Source organism: Pan troglodytes, chromosome 4 (genome assembly GCF_028858775.2).
Source record: "Pan troglodytes isolate AG18354 chromosome 4, NHGRI_mPanTro3-v2.0_pri, whole genome shotgun sequence".
Lineage (NCBI taxonomy): Eukaryota > Metazoa > Chordata > Mammalia > Primates > Hominidae > Pan > Pan troglodytes.
This window is the reverse complement of record NC_072402.2, coordinates 178,933,591-178,952,225: the sequence shown is the minus strand read 5'-3', so window position 1 is coordinate 178,952,225 and position 18,635 is coordinate 178,933,591. Positions and strand designations below refer to the sequence as shown.

The following is an 18,635-nucleotide window of genomic DNA, read 5'->3' as shown; positions in this document are numbered from 1 at the left end:
AAAATTAGCCAGGTATGAAGGCCACTGAGATCGTGCCACTGCACTCCAGCCTGGGTGACAAGAGTCAAACTACATTTCAAAAACAAAAACCAAAACAAACAAAACAAAACTTGAGGGCTGGCCTTCTGCTCCTCTCCAACCCCCCCTTCTCTGGGCCCAAGCCACCTTGGCTAAGGAGGGGGCGAGTTGTGAGCCCCTGCCAGGAACCCCCTGCCCGGACCAAGTACTCGGCCCCCAGGCCTGCGTTCAGTGAGGCCTCCCGTGGCGTCAGCATGTTCGTGTGGAGGAATGTGGAAGGTCACTCTGTGGCCATGTTCCCCTGGTACTCCATCCCCTTCCTCACCCCTCCCTGCAGCCACACGAGGCCCAGCAACCTGCCAGTCACTCAGTGGCCTCCAACCAGAGAAAACAACCTGCCAAGTTGGCAGCTGTTGCTCATGAGCATCCACCAGGTGGGACAGGGAGTGTTGACCCTGGGCGGCCCCCTGGAGCCACCTGCCCTGAAAGCCCAGGGCCCGCAACCCCACACACTTTGGGGGTGGTGGAACCTGGTGAAAGCTCACCTCCCACCACGGAGGAGCCCTGGGCCCCTCAGGGGAGTCCCTGCTGGACAGTGAGACAGAGAATGACCATGATGATGCTTTCCTCTCCATCATGTCTCCTGACACCCAGTTGCCTCTACCACTCAGATGATGTCAGGCCCAGTCCCTCAGTGCCCTGCGCAAGGAACAGGACTCATCTTCTGAGAAGGATGGACGCAGCCCCAACAAATGGGACAAGGACCACATCCGGTGGCCCATGAGTGGCGGTCATGATCTTCAGCAAGCGGCACCAGGCCCTGGCAGGGCGCACCAGGGTCACTCCAACCAGGATATCCGGACCGTCAGCCAGATGCTGAGCGAGCGGTGGTACACCCTGGGGCCCAATGAGACGCAGAAATACCACGACCTGGCCTTCCAGGTGAAGGTGGCCCACTTGCAACAAGGACCGAAAGAAGTCCAGCTCAGAGGCCAAGCCCACAAGCCAGGGGCTAGCAGGAGTGTAACAAGGGCTCGTGGGAGCGGAGCATATCAGAGACGGGCACTGCCACTGCCCCTGGGGTGTCCTCTGAACTCCTGTCAGTTGCAACCTAAACACTCCAGAGCTCGGATACCAAGGAGCAGCTTCTGTGGGGCAGAACGGCTGCACACAGTCAGGGAACCTGGCTCAGCCTGGCCCAAGCCTTCTCCCACAGGGGGGTACACAGCCTGGACGGCAGGGAAATAGACCGTCAGGCACTACAGGAACTGACACAGGTGGTGTCTGGCACTGCATCATACTCTGGCCCAAAGCCTTCTACTCAGTATGGAGCTCCAGGCCACTTTGCAGCCCCTGGTGAGGGAGGTGACCAGTGGGCAGCCCTGCTGCTGCCCACTTGAGATGCTCATTCCCAGCAGATGGCCAGTGAGGACATGGCGAGTGACGAGGAGCACACGGTCATCCATGAGGAGGAGGGGGTGATGATGTCATGGCTGATGATGGCTTTAGCACCACTGACACTGATCTCAAGTTCAAGGAGTGGGTGACTGACTTGAGAGTGGGGACAACTCTGGGGAGGAGCCAGAGGGCAACAAGGGCTTTGGTGGGAAGGTACTTGCACCTGTCATTCCTTCCTCCTTTACTCCTGCTGCCCCTTGCTGGATCCTGAGCCCCCAGGGTCCCCCGATCCACCTGCAGCTTTTGGCAAAGTCTATGCTCCCACCCTGTCCTCCCCCTACACATACTCGGATGCTTCCTCCTCAACCTTGGCACCCACCTCCTTCTTACTGGGCCCAGGATCCTTCAAAGCCCAGGAGTATGGTCAAGGCAGCAGAGCGGGCCCCCTATGGCCCCTACCCCTGGGGATGGGGACCCACGGACGCCTTCCAAGGCGACCTGTTTCCTCCCAATGGATCCTGCCACCTTCTGGGGCAAGAGACCTGAAAGTGTGGGCGACCTGGAGCTACCAGGCTCCTCAGTCATCAGGGTCCCTCCCAACACTAAGGCTCTCCTAGGCAGGAGCTGGGCTGAGCCACCCGGGGGGCAGAGGGGGGCTGGACTCAGGTGAGTATGGGGGTGGGGGCTCCTGCACTTCGACACAGGCAGCGGGAGGGTTTTCTCCCCATTCCCTCTGCACTCCCACCTTGAGCTATACTTTTTAAGAAAGTGATTCACCCTGCCTTTGCCCCCTTCCCCAGAACAGAACACGTTGATCATGGGCGATATTTTTCATTGTGCCAAAAAGTTGCCATGACCGTCATTAAACCTGTTTAACACCAAATAATCAGTAAAATAAAATAAAAAATTCGGGCTTGGTGCAGAAACTCACCCCAAATAAATCACCTACCAAAATATTTACATAATGGTGGAAATATTCCAAAATTCAATATTTTGGGATTTATACACAAAAGATAAACAAATTAGAGGCCAAGAGGCTGCCGGAAGGGAAAAACGGGGCCTGGGAAGGCCGTTGTGAGGAATGAGCTGGGCCTAAAGAGGCCGCTGGCAGGCGGGAGCTGGGCCTGCCGAAGCGGCCGAGAGGCAGGAGCTTTGGACTCGGGAGGCCGCAATGAGGCAAGGGCTAGCTGGGCATGGAGAGTCCGCTGTGAGTCCGCTGTGAGTCCAGGCCCATGCAGGCCTTCGAGAGGCAGGAGGCCGGGCCTGCAAAGGCCCACTGGAGGTCAAGTTCTGGGCCTGAAGAGGCCACCAAAAGTCAAAAGCGGGGCCTGGGAAGGCCGCCAAGAGCCATGAGCTGGTCTGGGCTGAAAGAGGCCACTGGGAGGCAGGAGGAGCTGGGCCTGGAGAGGCTGACTCGAGGAAGTTTTGCACCTGGAGAGGCCGCCGAGAGGACGGAGCTGGGCCCGGGAAGGCCGACTTGCTGCTCTTCCAGGCCCAATTCCAGGCCGACTTGACGACGACTTGGGCCTGCAGAGGCCGCCGGGAGGCCGGAGCTGGGCCTGGAGAGGCCGACTTCAGGACGATTTGGGCCTGCAGAGGCCGCCGGGAGGCCCAAGCTGGGCCTAGAGGAGCCCACCGACCTTGCCATCGGAGGGCAGGAGCTGAGCCTGGAGAGGCCACCGTGAGGCCTGAGCTGGGCCTGGGGAGCTTGGCTTCGGGAAGTGGTGGGCCTACCAGGGCCGCTGGGAGCTGGGCAGGAGCTGAGTCCAAAGACGTTGTTGGGAGGCCAGAGTCAGGCCTGGAGACACAGCCGGGAGGAAGAGCTGGGCCCGGAGAGGACGCCGGGAGGCTGCAAGTGGCTCTGGAGAGGCCGATTTGAGGAGGCCCGGCCTCAGCCTCCCACATGGCGGCCTCTGCAGGCACAGCTGTTTCTCTTGGCTGCATCTCCCACCTCCCAGGAAACAAGCTTTTTTGGCTCAGTTCCCACCTGCGTTTGTAGACACCGAAGTTTCGGCAACCAAGCTCTTCAGACCCACATCCCGCCTCCCAGTACCTGAACAGTCCCAGCTCCGGCTGGAGAACAGAGTCTGTAGGCCCCGCTGTTGCCTCAGAGGGGTGTCTCCAGGCCCAGCTCTCGCCCCACCGCGACCTCCCAGGCCCAAGTCCCTGCCTGCCTCCCAGCAGCCCACGTGCGACCCTGCTCCTCCCTCACGGTGGCCTGTTGAGGCAGGGGCTCACGCTGACCTCTCTCAGCATGGGAGGGGCCGGTGTGAGGCAAGGGCTCACACTGACCTCTCTCAGCGTGGGAGGGGCCGGTGTGAGGCAAGGGGCTCACGCTGACCTCTCTCAGCGTGGGAGGGGCCGGTGTGAGGCAAGGGCTCACGCTGACCTCTCTCAGCGTGGGAGGGGCCGGTGTGAGGCAAGGGGCTCACGCTGACCTCTCTCAGCGTGGGAGGGGCCGGTGTGAGGCAAGGGCTCACGCTGACCTCTCTCAGCGTGGGAGGGGCCGGTGTGAGGCAAGGGGCTCACGCTGACCTCTCTCAGCGTGGGAGGGGCCGGTGTGAGGCAAGGGCTCACGCTGACCTCTCTCAGCGTGGGAGGGGCCGGTGTGAGGCAAGGGGCTCACGCTGACCTCTCTCAGCGTGGGAGGGGCCGGTGTGAGGCAAGGGCTCACGCTGACCTCTCTCAGCGTGGGAGGGGCCGGTGTGAGGCAAGGGCTCACGCTGACCTCTCTCAGCGTGGGAGGGGCCGGTGTGACACAAGGGGCTCAGGCTGACCTCTGTCAGCGAGGGAGGGGCCGGTGTGAGGCAAGGGGCTCAGGCTGACCTCTGTCAGCGAGGGAGGGGACGGTGCGAGGCAAGGGGCTCACGCTGACCTCTCTCAGCGTGGGAGGGGCCGGTGTGAGGCAAGGGCTCACGCTGACCTCTCTCAGCGTGGGAGGGGCCGGTGTGAGGCATGGGGCTCACTCTGACCTCTCTCAGCGTGGGAGGGGCCGGTGTGAGGCAAGGGCTCACGCTGACCTCTCTCACTGTGGGAGGGGGCGGTGTGAGGCATGGGGCTCACTCTGACCTCTCTCAGCGTGGGAGGGGCCGGTGTGAGGCATGGGGCTCACTCTGACCTCTCTCACTGTGGGAGGGGCCGGTGTGAGGCAAGGGCTCACGCTGACCTCTCTCAGCGTGGGAGGGGCTGGTGTGAGGCATGGGGCTCACTCTGACCTCTCTCAGCGTGGGAGGGGCTGGTGTGAGGCATGGGGCTCACTCTGACCTCTCTCAGCGTGGGAGGGGCCGGTGTGAGGCAAGGGCTCACGCTGACCTCTCTCAGCGTGGGAGGGGGCGGTGTGAGGCATGGGGCTCACTCTGACCTCTCTCAGCATGGGAGGGGCCGGTGTGAGGCATGGGGCTCACTCTGACCTCTCTCAGCGTGGGAGGGGCCGGTGTGAGGCAAGGGCTCACGCTGACCTCTCTCAGCGTGGGAGGGGCCGGTGTGAGGCAAGGGCTCACGCTGACCTCTCTCAGCGTGGGAGGGGCCGGTGTGAGGCAAGGGGCTCACGCTGACCTCTCTCAGTGTGGGAGGGGCCGGTGTGAGGCAAGGGCTCACGCTGACCTCTCTCAGCGTGGGAGGGGCCGGTGTGAGGCAAGGGCTCACGCTGACCTCTCTCAGCGTGGGAGGGGCCGGTGTGAGGCATGGGGCTCACTCTGACTTCTCTCAGCGTGGGAGGGGCCGGTGTGAGGCAAGGGCTCACGCTGACCTCTCTCAGCGTGGGAGGGGCCGGTGTGAGGCAAGGGGCTCACGCTGACCTCTCTCAGCGTGGGAGGGGCCGGTGTGAGGCAAGGGCTCAGGCTGACGTCTCTCAGCGTGGGAGGGGCCGGTGTGAGGCAAGGGGCTCACTCTGACCTCTCTCAGCATGGGAGGGGCCGGTGTGAGGCAAGGGCTCACGACCTCTCTCAGCGTGGGAGGGGCCGGTGTGAGGCAAGGGGCTAACGCTGACCTCTCTCAGCGTGGGAGGGGCCGGTGTGAGGCAAGGGCTCACTCTGACCTCTCTCAGCGTGGGAGGGGCCGGTGTGAGGCAAGGGCTCACTCTGACCTCTCTCAGCATGGGAGGGGCCGGTGTGAGGCAAGGGCTCACTCTGACCTCTCTCAGCGTGGGAGGGGCCGGTGTGAGGCAAGGGGCTCACGCTGACCTCTCTCAGCGTGGGAGGGGCCGGTGTGAGGCATGGGGCTCACTCTGACCTCTCTCAGCGTGGGAGGGGCCGGTGTGAGGCAAGGGCTCACGCTGACCTCTCTCAGCGTGGGAGGGGCCGGTGTGAGGCAGGGGCTCATGCCTCTGGGCAGGGTGCCAGAGGCATGGGCATCAACAGGCCACCGTGAGGGAGGAGCTGGGCCGCACGCGGGCTGCTGGGAGGCAGGCAGGGACTTGGCCCTGAGAGGCTGCCGTGGGGTCAAGAGCTGGGCCTGGAGAGGCCCCTGGGAGGCAAGAGCGGGGACCTGCATAGGCTGTTCTCCAACCATTGCTGGGCCCGTACAGGCCACCGGGCGGCAGGAATTAGGCCCAAAGAACTTGGCTGGAGAAAGTTCGGGGCCCACAAAGGCGGTTGGGAGCTGGGCAGGAGTTGAGCCAAAAGAGCTTGCTTACTTGCTGGGAGGCACGGCCGGGAGATGCCAACTTCAGGACAACTTGGGCCTGCAGAGGTCGCCGGGAGGCCCAAGCTTGGCGTGGAGGAGCCCACCGACCGGAGACCATTTGGGGCCTGCAGGTGCCATCGGAGGGCAGGAGCTCATCCTGGAGAGGCCACCGTGAGGCCTGACCTGGGCCTGGGGAGCTTGGCTTGAGGAAGCTGTGGGCTGTGGATATTGGATATATCCAATATCCGATGGAGCTGTGCCTGTGGAGGCTGTTGTGAGGCAGTAGCCTCATCTGCGGAGACTGCCGTGACGTAGGGTATGGGCCTAAATAGGCCATTGTGAGTCATGAGCTTGGTCTGTAGAGACTGACTGGAGAAAGTTCTGGGCCTGGAGAGGCTGCCGGGAGGTAGGAGCTGGGCCAAAAGATGTAAGCACACTTACATTTATTAGGGACTTTATTTCCATTATTACAATATATAATAATATATTTAACATTAATATATTTAACATATTAATATATATAATAAATATATATATATTTATTATATATCCAATATATAATAAAATAATTATAGAACTCACCATAATGTCGAATCAGTGGGCGTGTTAAGCTTGTTTTCCTGAAACTGGATGGTCCCACCTGAGCGTGATGGGAGAAAGTGACAGATCAATAGGTATTAGATTCTCATAAGGACAGCGCAACCTAGATCCCTCACATGCACGGTTCACAACAGGGTGCGTTCTCCTATGAGAATCTAATGCTGCTGCTCATCTGAGAAGGCGGAGCTCAGGCGGGAATGTGAGCAAAGGGGAGTGGCTGTAAATACAGACGAAGCTTCCCTCACTCCCTCACTCGACACCACTCACCTCCTGCTGTGTGGCTCCCTACGGCTCCATGGCTCAGGGGTTGGGGACCCCTGCTCAAGTGCATCCAAAGCGACCCTTCCCAAAACAGTCTTCACAGTGGTCAAGGGCAGCAACCACTTAGCTCCCAAGGCATGTGCCTCAGCTGGCATTTCATCACAATCAACAGTAAGAGGTAGCTTGAGTCACTGTGAGGTCACCTACTGGAAATCACCAGCATCCCATTTCCCACTGGCAAAGAGCTCAGCACTGCCCCCTGGGAAACCAAACCTATGCCCAAATCCCATCTGTGTGGGTTTACCTCCTGGGACCCTTCCTAACATATTAGTCAGAGTCCAATCAGGAAGCATAAACCACTCAATAGTTTAAAGTGGTAAAATTTAATATGGAGAATTATTCATTATAACAGGTGAACAGCACAATGAGAGATTGGCTAGCACAAAGTAAAGAGAACTCTAGAGAATATGGGACTAGCCCAGGCCAGGCATGGTGGCTCATGCCTGAAATTCCAGCCATTTGAGAAGCTAATGCAGGAGGATTGCTTAAGGCCAGGAGCTAGAGACCGGTCTGGACAACACAGTGAGACCCTGTCTCTATCCAAAAGAAGAAAAAAGTTAGTTGGGAGTGGTGGTGCACACTTGTAGTCCCAGCTACTCGGAATGCTGAAGTTTGAGCCTGGGAGGTCAAGGCTGCAGCGAGGCATGATTATGCCGCTACAGTCCAGCCTGGTGACAGAGCAAGACCCTGTCTCAAAGAACAAAACAACAACAACCATTTACAGACAGAAAAGAAATAGAGCTAATAAGCTGAGGAAAGATGTTGAAATGTGACAAGTAGAGTAACATGAGGTCTTTTGTCTATTTAAAATAATCAAACAAAAAATGACTTACTAAATTATAATACCCTGTGCTGGCAAAGGTGCAGTGAAATGGGCACTTTCTTATACTATGAGGGGTGTTTAAATTGTGTATAAGCCTTCCCGGGTAAAGCCTGTCAATTTTTTAAAATAATGGAGACAGGGTCTCACCATACTGCCATACTGCCTCCTCCAACTCTTGGCCTCAAGCAATCCTCCTCTCTTAGCCTCCCAAAGTGCTAAGATTATAGCTGGGAGGCACCCAAAACCCTGTCGATTTACATCAAGGGTAATGAGAATGTCCATTCACCATGACTCACAGTAATCTTACTTCTGGGGAGACAATTCAATCCAAACAAAAGATCATCTGTACACACACAGTAAACATCTGGGAGTAACTGAAGACAGAGTTGCTAAGTGAAATAAGAAACAGTTCTAAGAAATTAAACTATGGTATCAGTAGGCACCTGGTAAAAGGTCAGTTGATGTTAGCTGCTACTTTTTTGTTGTTTTGAGACGGGGTCTCACTCTGTCACCCAGGCTGGAGTGCAGAGGCCTGATCATGACTCACTGCAGTCTCAGCCTCCCTGGGCTCAAGTGATCCTCCCACCTCAGCCTCCCAAGTAGCTGGGACTACAGGAACATGCCACCACACTAGGCTAATTCATGTGTTTTTCTGTAGGGATGGTGACTCCCCCTGCGTTTCCAAGGCCTATCGCAAACTCTTGGCCTCAAGCCATCCTCCTGCCTCAGCCTCCCAAAGTGTTGCGATTACCAGTGTGAGCCACCACACCTGGCCAGCTGCTACTTTTAGCAATATTATTATTCCACTCAATTAAAAATTATTATTTTCAAGGCTATGCAACAGTATGTATCCTACAGCGTAATTGTAAAAACGTATACAGTCGTCGTCCCTCAGTATACAGAATCAGTTCCAGCCCCCCATCTCTGCATATACCAAAATCCATGCTTACTCACGTTTCGCTGTCACCCCTCTGGAATCCACGTATACGAAAATTCCAAATATTAGTTGGGCATAGTGGCAAGCACCTGTAGTCTCAGCCACGTGGGAGGTTGAGGTAGGAGGGTCGCTTCAGCCTGGAAGGTTGAGGCTGCAGTCAGCTGCGATAGCGCTGCTACACTCCAGCCTTGGACAACAGAGGGAGACCCTGTCTCAGAAAAAAAAAATAAATAAATAAAACAGGTTAGAAACTGTAATGAGGTCTGCTGGGCAAAATTCCATATAAGCAAAGTATAAATTAATAAAGCAAATCGTGATAAATTAGTACGATTGACTTTCTGGAGTTTCTGACAATAAAAGTAAGGAAAATGCAGAACACAAAGACAGAGAGTAAAAAGAGAAATTAGGAAAGCATTCTACATGTTGAATAGGAAGACACTGGCCATGTTCGTGCAGCGGCAGTATGTCGTGACATGACATACCTTGGAGAGAAGTTAACAGATGAGGAAGTTGATAAAAATCATCAGAGAAGCAAAATACTGGTAGCGACACTCAAGTAAACTACGAAATTTCCATAACTTATGTCAGCAAAGTGGGAATACTGTACAGTGCGTGTTGAAGTTCCTATACAACATTGTTTACCTGCCTTTTGTTTGTTTGTAAGGAATGTATATACTAAAAGTTCTTCTTGCTGTCAAAAGAATATGTGTGAATAAGTCATTTTAACTTATTCTTCTGTTTTTCTTTTATCTTCCTGCCATCATCCCACAGCCTTACTTTAGAAATTTCTTTTTTAGAAAATTGAACAAGTGCTCCTTGTGGTGGCAAATACCTCGAGGATGGGAGGCAGGGGTGGAAGGGTCACTTGAGGCCATTAGTTTGAAACCAGCCTGGCCAACAAAGTGAGACCCCATGTCTACAAAACAATTTAAAAATTACCCAAGTATCATCATGTATACCTACAGTCCCAGCTACCTCAACTTACGGAGAAAGTTCAGGGCCTGGAGAGAAGGCTGGGAGGCAGGAGCTGGGTCTAAAGAGGCCATTGTAACGATGGAGCTGTGCCTGTGGAGGCTGTTGTGAGGCAGTAGCCTCATCTGAGGAGACTGCCGTGATGTAGGGTATGGGCCTAAATAGGCCATTGTGAGTCATGAGCTTGGTCTGTAGAGACTGACTGGAGAAAGTTCTGGGCCTGGAGAGGCTGCCGGGAGGTAGGAGCTGGGCCAAAAGATGTAAGCACATTTACATTTATTAGGCACTTTATTTCCATTATTACACTGTAATATATAATAAAATAATTATAGAACTCACCATAATGTCAAATCAGTGGGCGTGTTAAGCTTGTTTTCCTGAAACTGGATGGTCCCACCTGAGCGTGATGGGAGAAAGTGACAGATCAATAGGTATTAGACTCTCATAAGGACAGCGCAACCTAGATCCCTCACATGCACGGTTCACAACAGGGTGCGTTCTCCTATGAGAATCTAATGCTGCTGCTCATCTGAGAAGGCGGAGCTCAGGCGGGAATGTGAGCAAAGGGGAGTGCCTGTAAATACAGACGAAGCTTCCCTCACTCCCTCACTCGACACCACTCACCTCCTGCTGTGTGGCTCCTTACGACTCCATGGCTCAGGGGTTGGGGACCCCTGCTCAAGTGCATCCAAAGCGACCCTTCCCAAAACAGTCTTCACAGTGGTCAAGGGCAGAAACCACTTAGCTCCCAAGGCATGTGCCTCAGCTGGCATTTTGTCACAATCAACAGTAAGTGGTAGCTTGAGTCACTGTGAGGTCACCTACTGGAAATCACCAGCATCCCATTTCCCACTGGCAAAGAGCTCAGCACTGCCCCCTGGGAAACCAAACCTATGCCCAAATCCCATCTGTGTGGGTTTACCTCCTGGGACCCTTCCTAACATATTAGTCAGAGTCCAATCAGGAAGCATAAACCACTCAAAAGTTTAAAGTGGTAAAATTTAATACAGAGAATTATTCATTATAACAGGTGAACAGCACAATGAGAGATTGGCTAGCACAAAGTAAAGAGAACTCTAGAGAATATGGGACTAGCCCAGGCCAGGCATGGTGGCTCATGCCTGAAATTCCAGCCATTTGAGAAGCTAATGCAGGAAGATTGCTTAAGGCCAGGAGCTAGAGACCGGTCTGGACAACACAGTGAGACCCTGTCTCTATCCAAAAAAAAAGAAAAAAGTTAGCTGGGAGTGGTGGTGCACACTTGTAGTCCCAGCTACTCGGAATGCTGAAGTTTGAGCCTGGGAGGTCAAGGCTGCAGCGAGGCATGATTATGCCGCTACAGTCCAGCCTGGTGACAGAGCAAGACCCTGTCTCAAGGAACAAAACAACAACAACAACCATTTACAGACAGAAAAGAGATAGAGCTAATAAGCTAAGGAAAGATGTTGAAATGTGACAAGTAAAGTAACATGAGGTCTTTTATCTATTTAAAATAATCAAACAAAAAATGACTTACTAAATTATAATACCCTGTGCTGGCAAAGGTGCAGTGAAATGGGCACTTTCTTATACTATGAGGGGTGTTTAAATTGTGTATAAGCCTTCCCGGGTAAAGCCTGTCAATTTTTTAAAATAGTGGAGACAGGGTCTCACCATACTGCCATACTGCCTCCTCCAACTCTTGGCCTCAAGCAATCCTCCTCTCTTGGCCTCCCAAAGTGCTAAGATTATAGCTGGGAGGCACTCAAAACCCTGTCAACTTACATCAAGGGTAATGAGAATGTCCATTCACCATGACTCACAGTAATCTTACTTCTGGGGAGACAATTCAATCTAAACAAAAGGTCATCTGGACACACACAGTAAAAATCTGGGAGTAACTGAAGACAGAGTTGCTAAGTGAAATAAGAAACAGTTCTAAGAAATTAAACTATGGTATCAATAGGCACCTGGTATAAAAGTTCAGTTGATGTTAGTGGCTACTTTTTTGTTGTTTTGAGACAGGGTCTCACTCTGTCACCCAGGCTGGAGTGCAGAGGCCTGATCATGACTCACTGCAGTCTCAGCCTCCCTGGGCTCAAGTGATCCTCCCACCTCAGCCTCCCAAGTAGCTGGGTCTACAGGAACATGCCACCACACTAGGCTAATTCATGTGTTTTTCTGTAGGGATGGTGACTCCCCCTGCGTTTCCAAGGCCTATCGCAAACTCTTGGCCTCAAGCCATCCTCCTGCCTCAGCCTCCCAAAGTGTTGCGATGACCAGTGTGAGCCACCACACCTGGCCAGCTGCTACTTTTAGCAATATTATTATTATTATTCCACTCAGTTAAAAATTATTATTTTCAAGGCTATGCAACAGAATGTATCCTACAGCGTAATTGTAAAAACATATACAGTCGTCGTCCCTCAGTATACAGAATTAGTTCCAGCACCCCATCTCTGCATATACCAAAATCCATGCTTACTCACGGTTCGCTGTCACCCCTCTGGAATCCACGTATATGAAAATTCCAAATATTAGTTGGGCATAGTGGCAAGCACCTGTAGTCTCAGCCACGTGGGAGGTTGAGGTAGGAGGATCGCTTCAGCCTGGAAGGTTGAGGCTGCAGTCAGCTGCAATAGCATTACTACACTCCAGCCTTGGACAACAGAGGGAGACCCTGTCTCAGAAAAAAAACAAAATAAAACAGGTTAGAAATGGTAATCTAACCCTAACCCTAACGTCTTAACCCTAACCTTAACCCTAACCCTAACCGTTCACTAACCCTAAACCTAACACAAAACCCTAACCCTAACCCCTAACTCCTAAACCCTACACTAACCCTAACCCCTAACCCCTAATGCTAACACCAAACCCTAACCCTAACCCTTAACCCAAACCCCAACCCCAACCCGAACCCTAACCAAAAACCCTAACCCTAACCCTAAACCGTAACCCCTAACCCTAACCCCTAACCCGAACCCAAACCCCAACCCCAACCAGAACCCAAACCCGAAGCCTTAACCCTAACCAATAACCCTAACCTTAACCCTAAACCCTAACCCCTAACCCGAACCCTAACCCTAACTCTAACCAATAACCCTAACCCGAACCCTAACCCTAACACCCTAACCCTAACCCTAAACCTAAAACCCTAACCCTAACCCTAACCTTAAAACCCTAACCCTAACCCTAAAACCCTAACCCCAACCCCAACCCCAACCCTACCCCTAACCCTACCCCTAACCCCTAGCCCTAGCCCTAACCCTAACCCCAACCCCAACCCCTAACCCCAACCCCAACCCTAACCTAACCCGAACCCTGACCCTAACCCTAACCATATTACTCATGTAATTTTGGGTGTCACGTGTGCATTAGGAATGCTACATTTGTGTTCCGACGCTGCAGTTGGAACCAGCAATGCAGCCCCCCGCCTTGGGAGAATCTCGGTGCGCAGGATTGAGAGAGGCTTTTGATTTCCCGTTTTCCACACTGAACCGTTCTAACTGGTCTCTGACCTTGATTATTCAGGGCTGCCACCGTGAAAGATTTTATTCGCCGTCCATGCGGCCCCAAGTTGTCCCAAAGCCAGGCAGTGCCACCAACATCTCTGCTGAGAATGCTGCTCCGCCTTTACGGTGCCCCCCAGGTCTCTGCTGAGCAGAACACAGCTCCACCCTCGCAGTGCCCTCCGCCCACCCGCGTCTGACCTGAGAAGAACTCTGCTCCGCCTTCGCAGTACCCCCGAAGTCTGTGCAGAGGAGAACGCAGCTCCGCCCTCGCGATGCTCTCCGGGTCTGTGCTGAGGAGAACGCAAATGCGCCCTCGCAAAGATACGGCGCGCCGGCGCAGTCGCAGAGAGGCGTGGCGCGCCGGCGCAGTCGCAGAGAGGGGCGGCGCGGCGGGCCCGGGCAGGCGCAGAGAGGGGCGGCGCGGCGGGCCCGGGCAGGCGCAGAGAGGGGCGGCGCGGCGGGCCGGCGCAGGCGCAGAGAGGGGCGGCGCGGCGGGCCGGCGCAGGCGCAGAGAGGGGCGGCGCGGCGGGCCGGCGCAGGCGCAGAGAGGGGCGGCGCGGCGGGCGCGCGCAGGCGCAGAGAGGGGCGGCGCGGCGGGCGCGCGCAGGCGCAGAGAGGGGCGGCGCGGCGGGCGCGCGCAGGCGCAGAGAGGGGCGGCGCGGCGGGCCCGCGCAGGCGCAGAGAGGGGCGGCGCGGTGCTGTTGGGGAAACGCGGCGCAGGGCATAGAGGCACGCCGGCGCGTCCCCGGAGGGGAGAGGTCGCTGGACGAGCGGGAGTGAGGCGCGGCGCAGGCGCAGAGACGCACGTCGCTGAGCTGACGGTGGCAGGGCGTGTTGCAGGCGCACAGTCGCACGCCGCCGGGCGGGGAGCGCGGGGGTGGCGCGGTGCAGGCGCAGAGACACGTCCCCGGCGGCGCGGCGCAGAGACGGGTGGAACCTGAGTAATCTGAACAGCCCGGTTCGGGCCCCCCCCCTGCTTGCACCCGGGCACTACAGGACCCGCTTGCCCACGGTGCTGTGCCATTGCGCCCCCTGCTGGCGACTAGGGCAACTGCAGGACCCTCTTGCTTGCAGTGTAGTGGCGGTACGCCGCCTGCTGGCAGCTAGGGACATTGCAGGGCCCTCTTGCTCACATTGTAGTGGCAGCACACCCACCTGCTGGCAGCTGGGGACACTGCCGGGCCCTCTTCCTTGCAGTGTAGTCAGGGCACGCCCTCTTCTGACCGCTGGGGGCACTACAGGATCCTCTTGCTCACAGTGTAGTGGCAGCACGCCCCCTGCTGGCAACCAGGGCACTGCACGGTCCTCTTGCTCATGGTGTGGTGCTCCTACGCCACCTCCTGGCAGCTAAGGACACTGCAGGGCCCTCTTGCTCACAGTGTAGTCGTCGTTCGCCCCCTGCTGGCAGCCAGTGACACTGCCAGGCCCTCTTGCTGGCAGTGTCGTGGCTGCAAGCCACCTGCAGGCAGATGGGGACTAGGCAGGGCCCTCTTGCTCCCGGTATGATGGCTGGCGTCCCCTACTGGCCGCCTCCTGCACCACTTAAAGTCAGAGCGCCAGTTATTAATCCCCATCAGTTCTGTAAATTAAAACTGAAAAGGAGCTATTACTGGGAAGAGCTGATGTCCCAGTTATTAACTTGGAAGAAAGATTTTTCACCAAGAGGCAGTGCAAAGATGGAAGACAACTTCATTCAAAAGAAATACAGTGTAAAGAGCTTATTGTAGAAAAATAGGGAGGAGTGGGCTGATAGTGCATGAAAACAGCCTAAGAGTCCTGTGTGGGGAATTTTATTTTGGACTTCACATTCCTGCCTCTGTCTCAAGTCTCCGCCTGTTTTCTTTGGTTCTCCTGCTACTGCCTTAGGTCCCCAACTTGCCCCACTTAGGCTTGTGGGACCTCCTTACTGTTGATTGAGGTACATGTGTGGTGATCAATCCGAATCCACTCTGGCACCAGCCTCCTTCCCGCCATCCCAGGCAGGCTGACAGTGGTCACGTTTGTATCTACTGCACCTTCCTCTTTTGAATGTCTTTCTCTGCCCTAATCTGTACTTATGGTGCCAGGTTTCTCTTAAGAATGTCCCCTTTGTCCTTCTTATCAGCATGTAGCTAGCAATATTCTGACATTTTTATTGCAGAGTGAATGATGATTGGGGCATCTTAAGAGAAGTTCTAGGGTGTTTCTGCGTAGGTACCTCTTCTCCCTCCTAACCACAATTGACAAGTGCCCATCCACTCTAGCACTAGAGATGCTACTAATATGTGCATTTTTGGGGGTCCCTCCAGGTGAGCCTTCACAGACTTTCCCTTTTCCAGGAGCTCCCCCTCCTGTTCATGTCTAGCTAGCTATCTACTCTAACAGAGCCCACTATCCTGTGTCTTTCCCAAAAATAGTGAGAGAATGATTAATTGGAAACCATAAGAAATGATATGCATGTAGGTGAAAACTTTACAACTTACACAAATAATCACTCAAAATCATCCTTACACTAAAAATGCAAAACTATACAATTTCTAGAAGAAACTACAGAAGAAAAGCTATGTGCCTTTGCGTCTGGTAATGAATTTTAACAAATGACACACAAGGTTGATATACACAGAAGAAATGACAATGTGGATTTCTTAATATTTACAGTTTATACTCTGGAAGAGACCTTGTTAAGAGAACCAAAAGACAAGCCACATATGGAAGAAAATATTTGCAAAATACAGATCTGAGAATTTGTATTCAAAATATATTAAAAATTGTTAAAACTAAACAATAAGTTAAACAGCCCAATTAAAAATGCACACAGATCTGAACAGACACCTCAACAAAGAAGATCTACAGATGGCAAGTACACTTACAAAAAGATGCTCAACATACTAGAGACCTGAAAACCATAAAAAGCACAGCTGGTCTATATATAAGACCAAATATAAGACCAAATATAAGACCAAAATATGCCACCACAAAATATAATGGTAAGAAACCAGAATATGCAACCCCAAAATATGTCCCTTTGGCTTAAGAATTATTCCAAGCTAATTATTTTGGAAAAAAAAATGCTAACAAAGGAAGTTGTGAAAACACAGTAGAAATTACTTGTGTAAGGAAAATTTACATCTATAAAGGAAATAACCATTTAATAACCTTTGTAATAACCTTTGTAATAAACCATTGTAATAACCTTACAATCCAAAAATAACATTCCTAAGTATTTTGACAACTACTTTGATGTTATTTCCAATCAAAACCTACCATGAAACCCCGTCTCTACCAAAAATACAAAAATTAGATGGGCATGACGGCATCTGCCTGTAGTCCCAGGTAATCAGGAGGCTGAGGAGGGAGGATCGCTTGCACCCAGGAGGTAGAGGTTGCCATGAATACTTATGCCGAAGTGGCATATTTTGGGCTGACATAGTCTGATCCCCTTTGGCTACTATAAACATTTGTCTGCAGGTTTTTGAGCTACCTCTCTTGACACCAAGAAGAGAACGATAACTAAATCACTAAAGAGTCTTATCAATGGAGAATGCATGGACTTAAGTCTGTATAACGAACCTTACCCTTGTCTAATGTGCTTTTGCTAGTTAACTCCCCACTAATGCACCTCAAATCTTCTTTCTTTAAGTTGAAGACAGTATTTATGCTTGAACTGAAAGCCACCTGTTGGAGATTTACTCATTTTTCCCTGAGTATCTCCCATGTAACCATAAGGTATACATGTTTTTAAACTTTTCTGTTTTTCTCATTTTAATCTGTCAGTTTTTACAGAGCATCCCATCTAAGAATTCCGAAAACAAAAAATTATTTTTCCTCCCCTATTACAAATTGGGCATTTTTTCCAAAGCTAAACAAGTCTCACCTTACAATCCAAAAATAACATTCCTAAGTATTTTGACAACTACTTTGATGTTATTTCCAATCAAAAGCTACCATGAAACCCCGTCTCTAACAAAAATACAAAAATTAGATGGGCATGATGGCATCTGCCTGTAGTCCCAGGTAATCAGGAGGCTGAGGAGGGAGGATCGTTTGCACCCAGGAGGTAGAGGTTGCCATGAGCTGAGATTGCACCTTTGCACTGCAGCCTGGATGACAGAGCCATACCCTGTCTCAAAAAAAAATTTTTTAAAGGAAAACTATAGCCATTATAGCTTATCAGATTCTAGTCTTGTTTCTTGTTTCTGGGCTATTTTTACCCCTTTGTAAACTGGATCCTGCCATCTGATGAATTTTGTCCCACAATGATACTTGGGGAACAAGAAGCCAAGTATTGTCTCTCCTACTAATGTATCTATTGTCAGTTAATTTGAAGGTCTCCAACCCTGGAACAAAGTTAGAAGAGGAAGGTTCTGCTCCCCAAAATGCATAACCAAATTGTGGTACATTCATGTAATGGAATACTATTTAGCCATAGAAAGGAACAAGCTATCAACTGACACAAAGACATGAGTGAATCTTGCATGCACATTGCTAAATGGAAGAAGACAGTCTGAGGAGGATACACACAATGTGATCTCATTTAATGAGACACTGGAGAAGGCAAACTATACAGATGGGAAGCCATTGGCTCCATGGGGTGGGGGTTTGAAGCATTCCATATGATACTTTAATAGTGGGATATCTGCCACAATGCATTTGTCGAAATATGCAGAATTTTACAGCCAAATGGTTAAAGCAAACTCTATTCAAATTAAATAGAATTACTCAGGATGTGGAGTATCCCAGGACAGAATACATCATGTGAAAAAGAATTTATGCTACAAATTACTATGGTTTGGATGTGGTTTGTCCCCGCAAAAACTCATGTTGAAATTTGACTCCCACTGTGTCAGTGTGGGGTGGTGGGGCCTAGTGGATGGTGTTTGGGTCGTGGGGATGGATCCCTCATGAATACATTAATGTCCTCCATGGGGGTGAGTGAGTTCTGTTCTCACAGGAATAGATAATTCCTGCAGGAGTAGGTAATTAAAAAGAGTCTGGCTTCCTTGGCTTCCCTCTTGCTTTCACTTCTGCTATGTGATCTCTGGGGCACCCCTTGCTCCCCTTCCACTTTCCACCATGAGGTGAAAAAGACTGAGGCCCCGCCAGATGCAACTGCCCAATCTCAGACATTCCAGCCACCAGTATTGTGAACCAAATGAACCTTTTTTACTTATAAATTACACAGCCTCAGGTATTCTGTTACAGAACCACGAAATGGACTAAGACACAAATGTAGGTAAAAACTCACTGAAGGTGTAGGGAAAATGGTGTTGACCTAAGTCACTTTGAAAAGGAACAGAATCTGTAGGCTGAAGGCACATGAACTATACTTCATCATTGGATTCCACTTTATAAAGTTCTTTCCAACAAAAGCAATTGTGAACAATTGTAAAACCACAGTGTCTGTATCTGGAATAAAACAATGACTTACAAAAGTCACAGATGGTGGGAACCAGGTTTCTCACTGTTGAAGTGG

At 52.1% G+C, this 18,635-nt stretch overlaps 1 protein-coding gene and 1 pseudogene across 1 annotated transcript; one reads left to right on the top strand and one right to left on the bottom strand.

The window, feature by feature from the left end:
* The first annotated feature begins 219 nt into the window (after nucleotides 1-219).
* On the top strand, nucleotides 220-2,294 carry LOC134810140 (protein capicua homolog; annotated as a pseudogene).
* A 78-nt stretch (nucleotides 2,295-2,372) lies between these two features.
* LOC134810141 (putative uncharacterized protein FLJ44672) lies at nucleotides 2,373-3,733 on the bottom strand. Its single transcript, XM_063811792.1, has one exon. The coding sequence runs from the start codon at nucleotides 3,358-3,360 to the stop codon at nucleotides 2,509-2,511; it is 852 nt and encodes a 283-aa protein (XP_063667862.1). The 5' UTR covers nucleotides 3,361-3,733; the 3' UTR covers nucleotides 2,373-2,508.
* Nucleotides 3,734-18,635: the final 14,902 nt, after the last annotated feature.

What these genes read in the sequence shown, in the direction of transcription:
- LOC134810141 (XM_063811792.1), bottom strand. Translation starts at nt 3,360, where the DNA reads ATGCAGCCAAGAGAAACAGCTGTGCCTGCAGAGGCCGCCATGTGGGAG.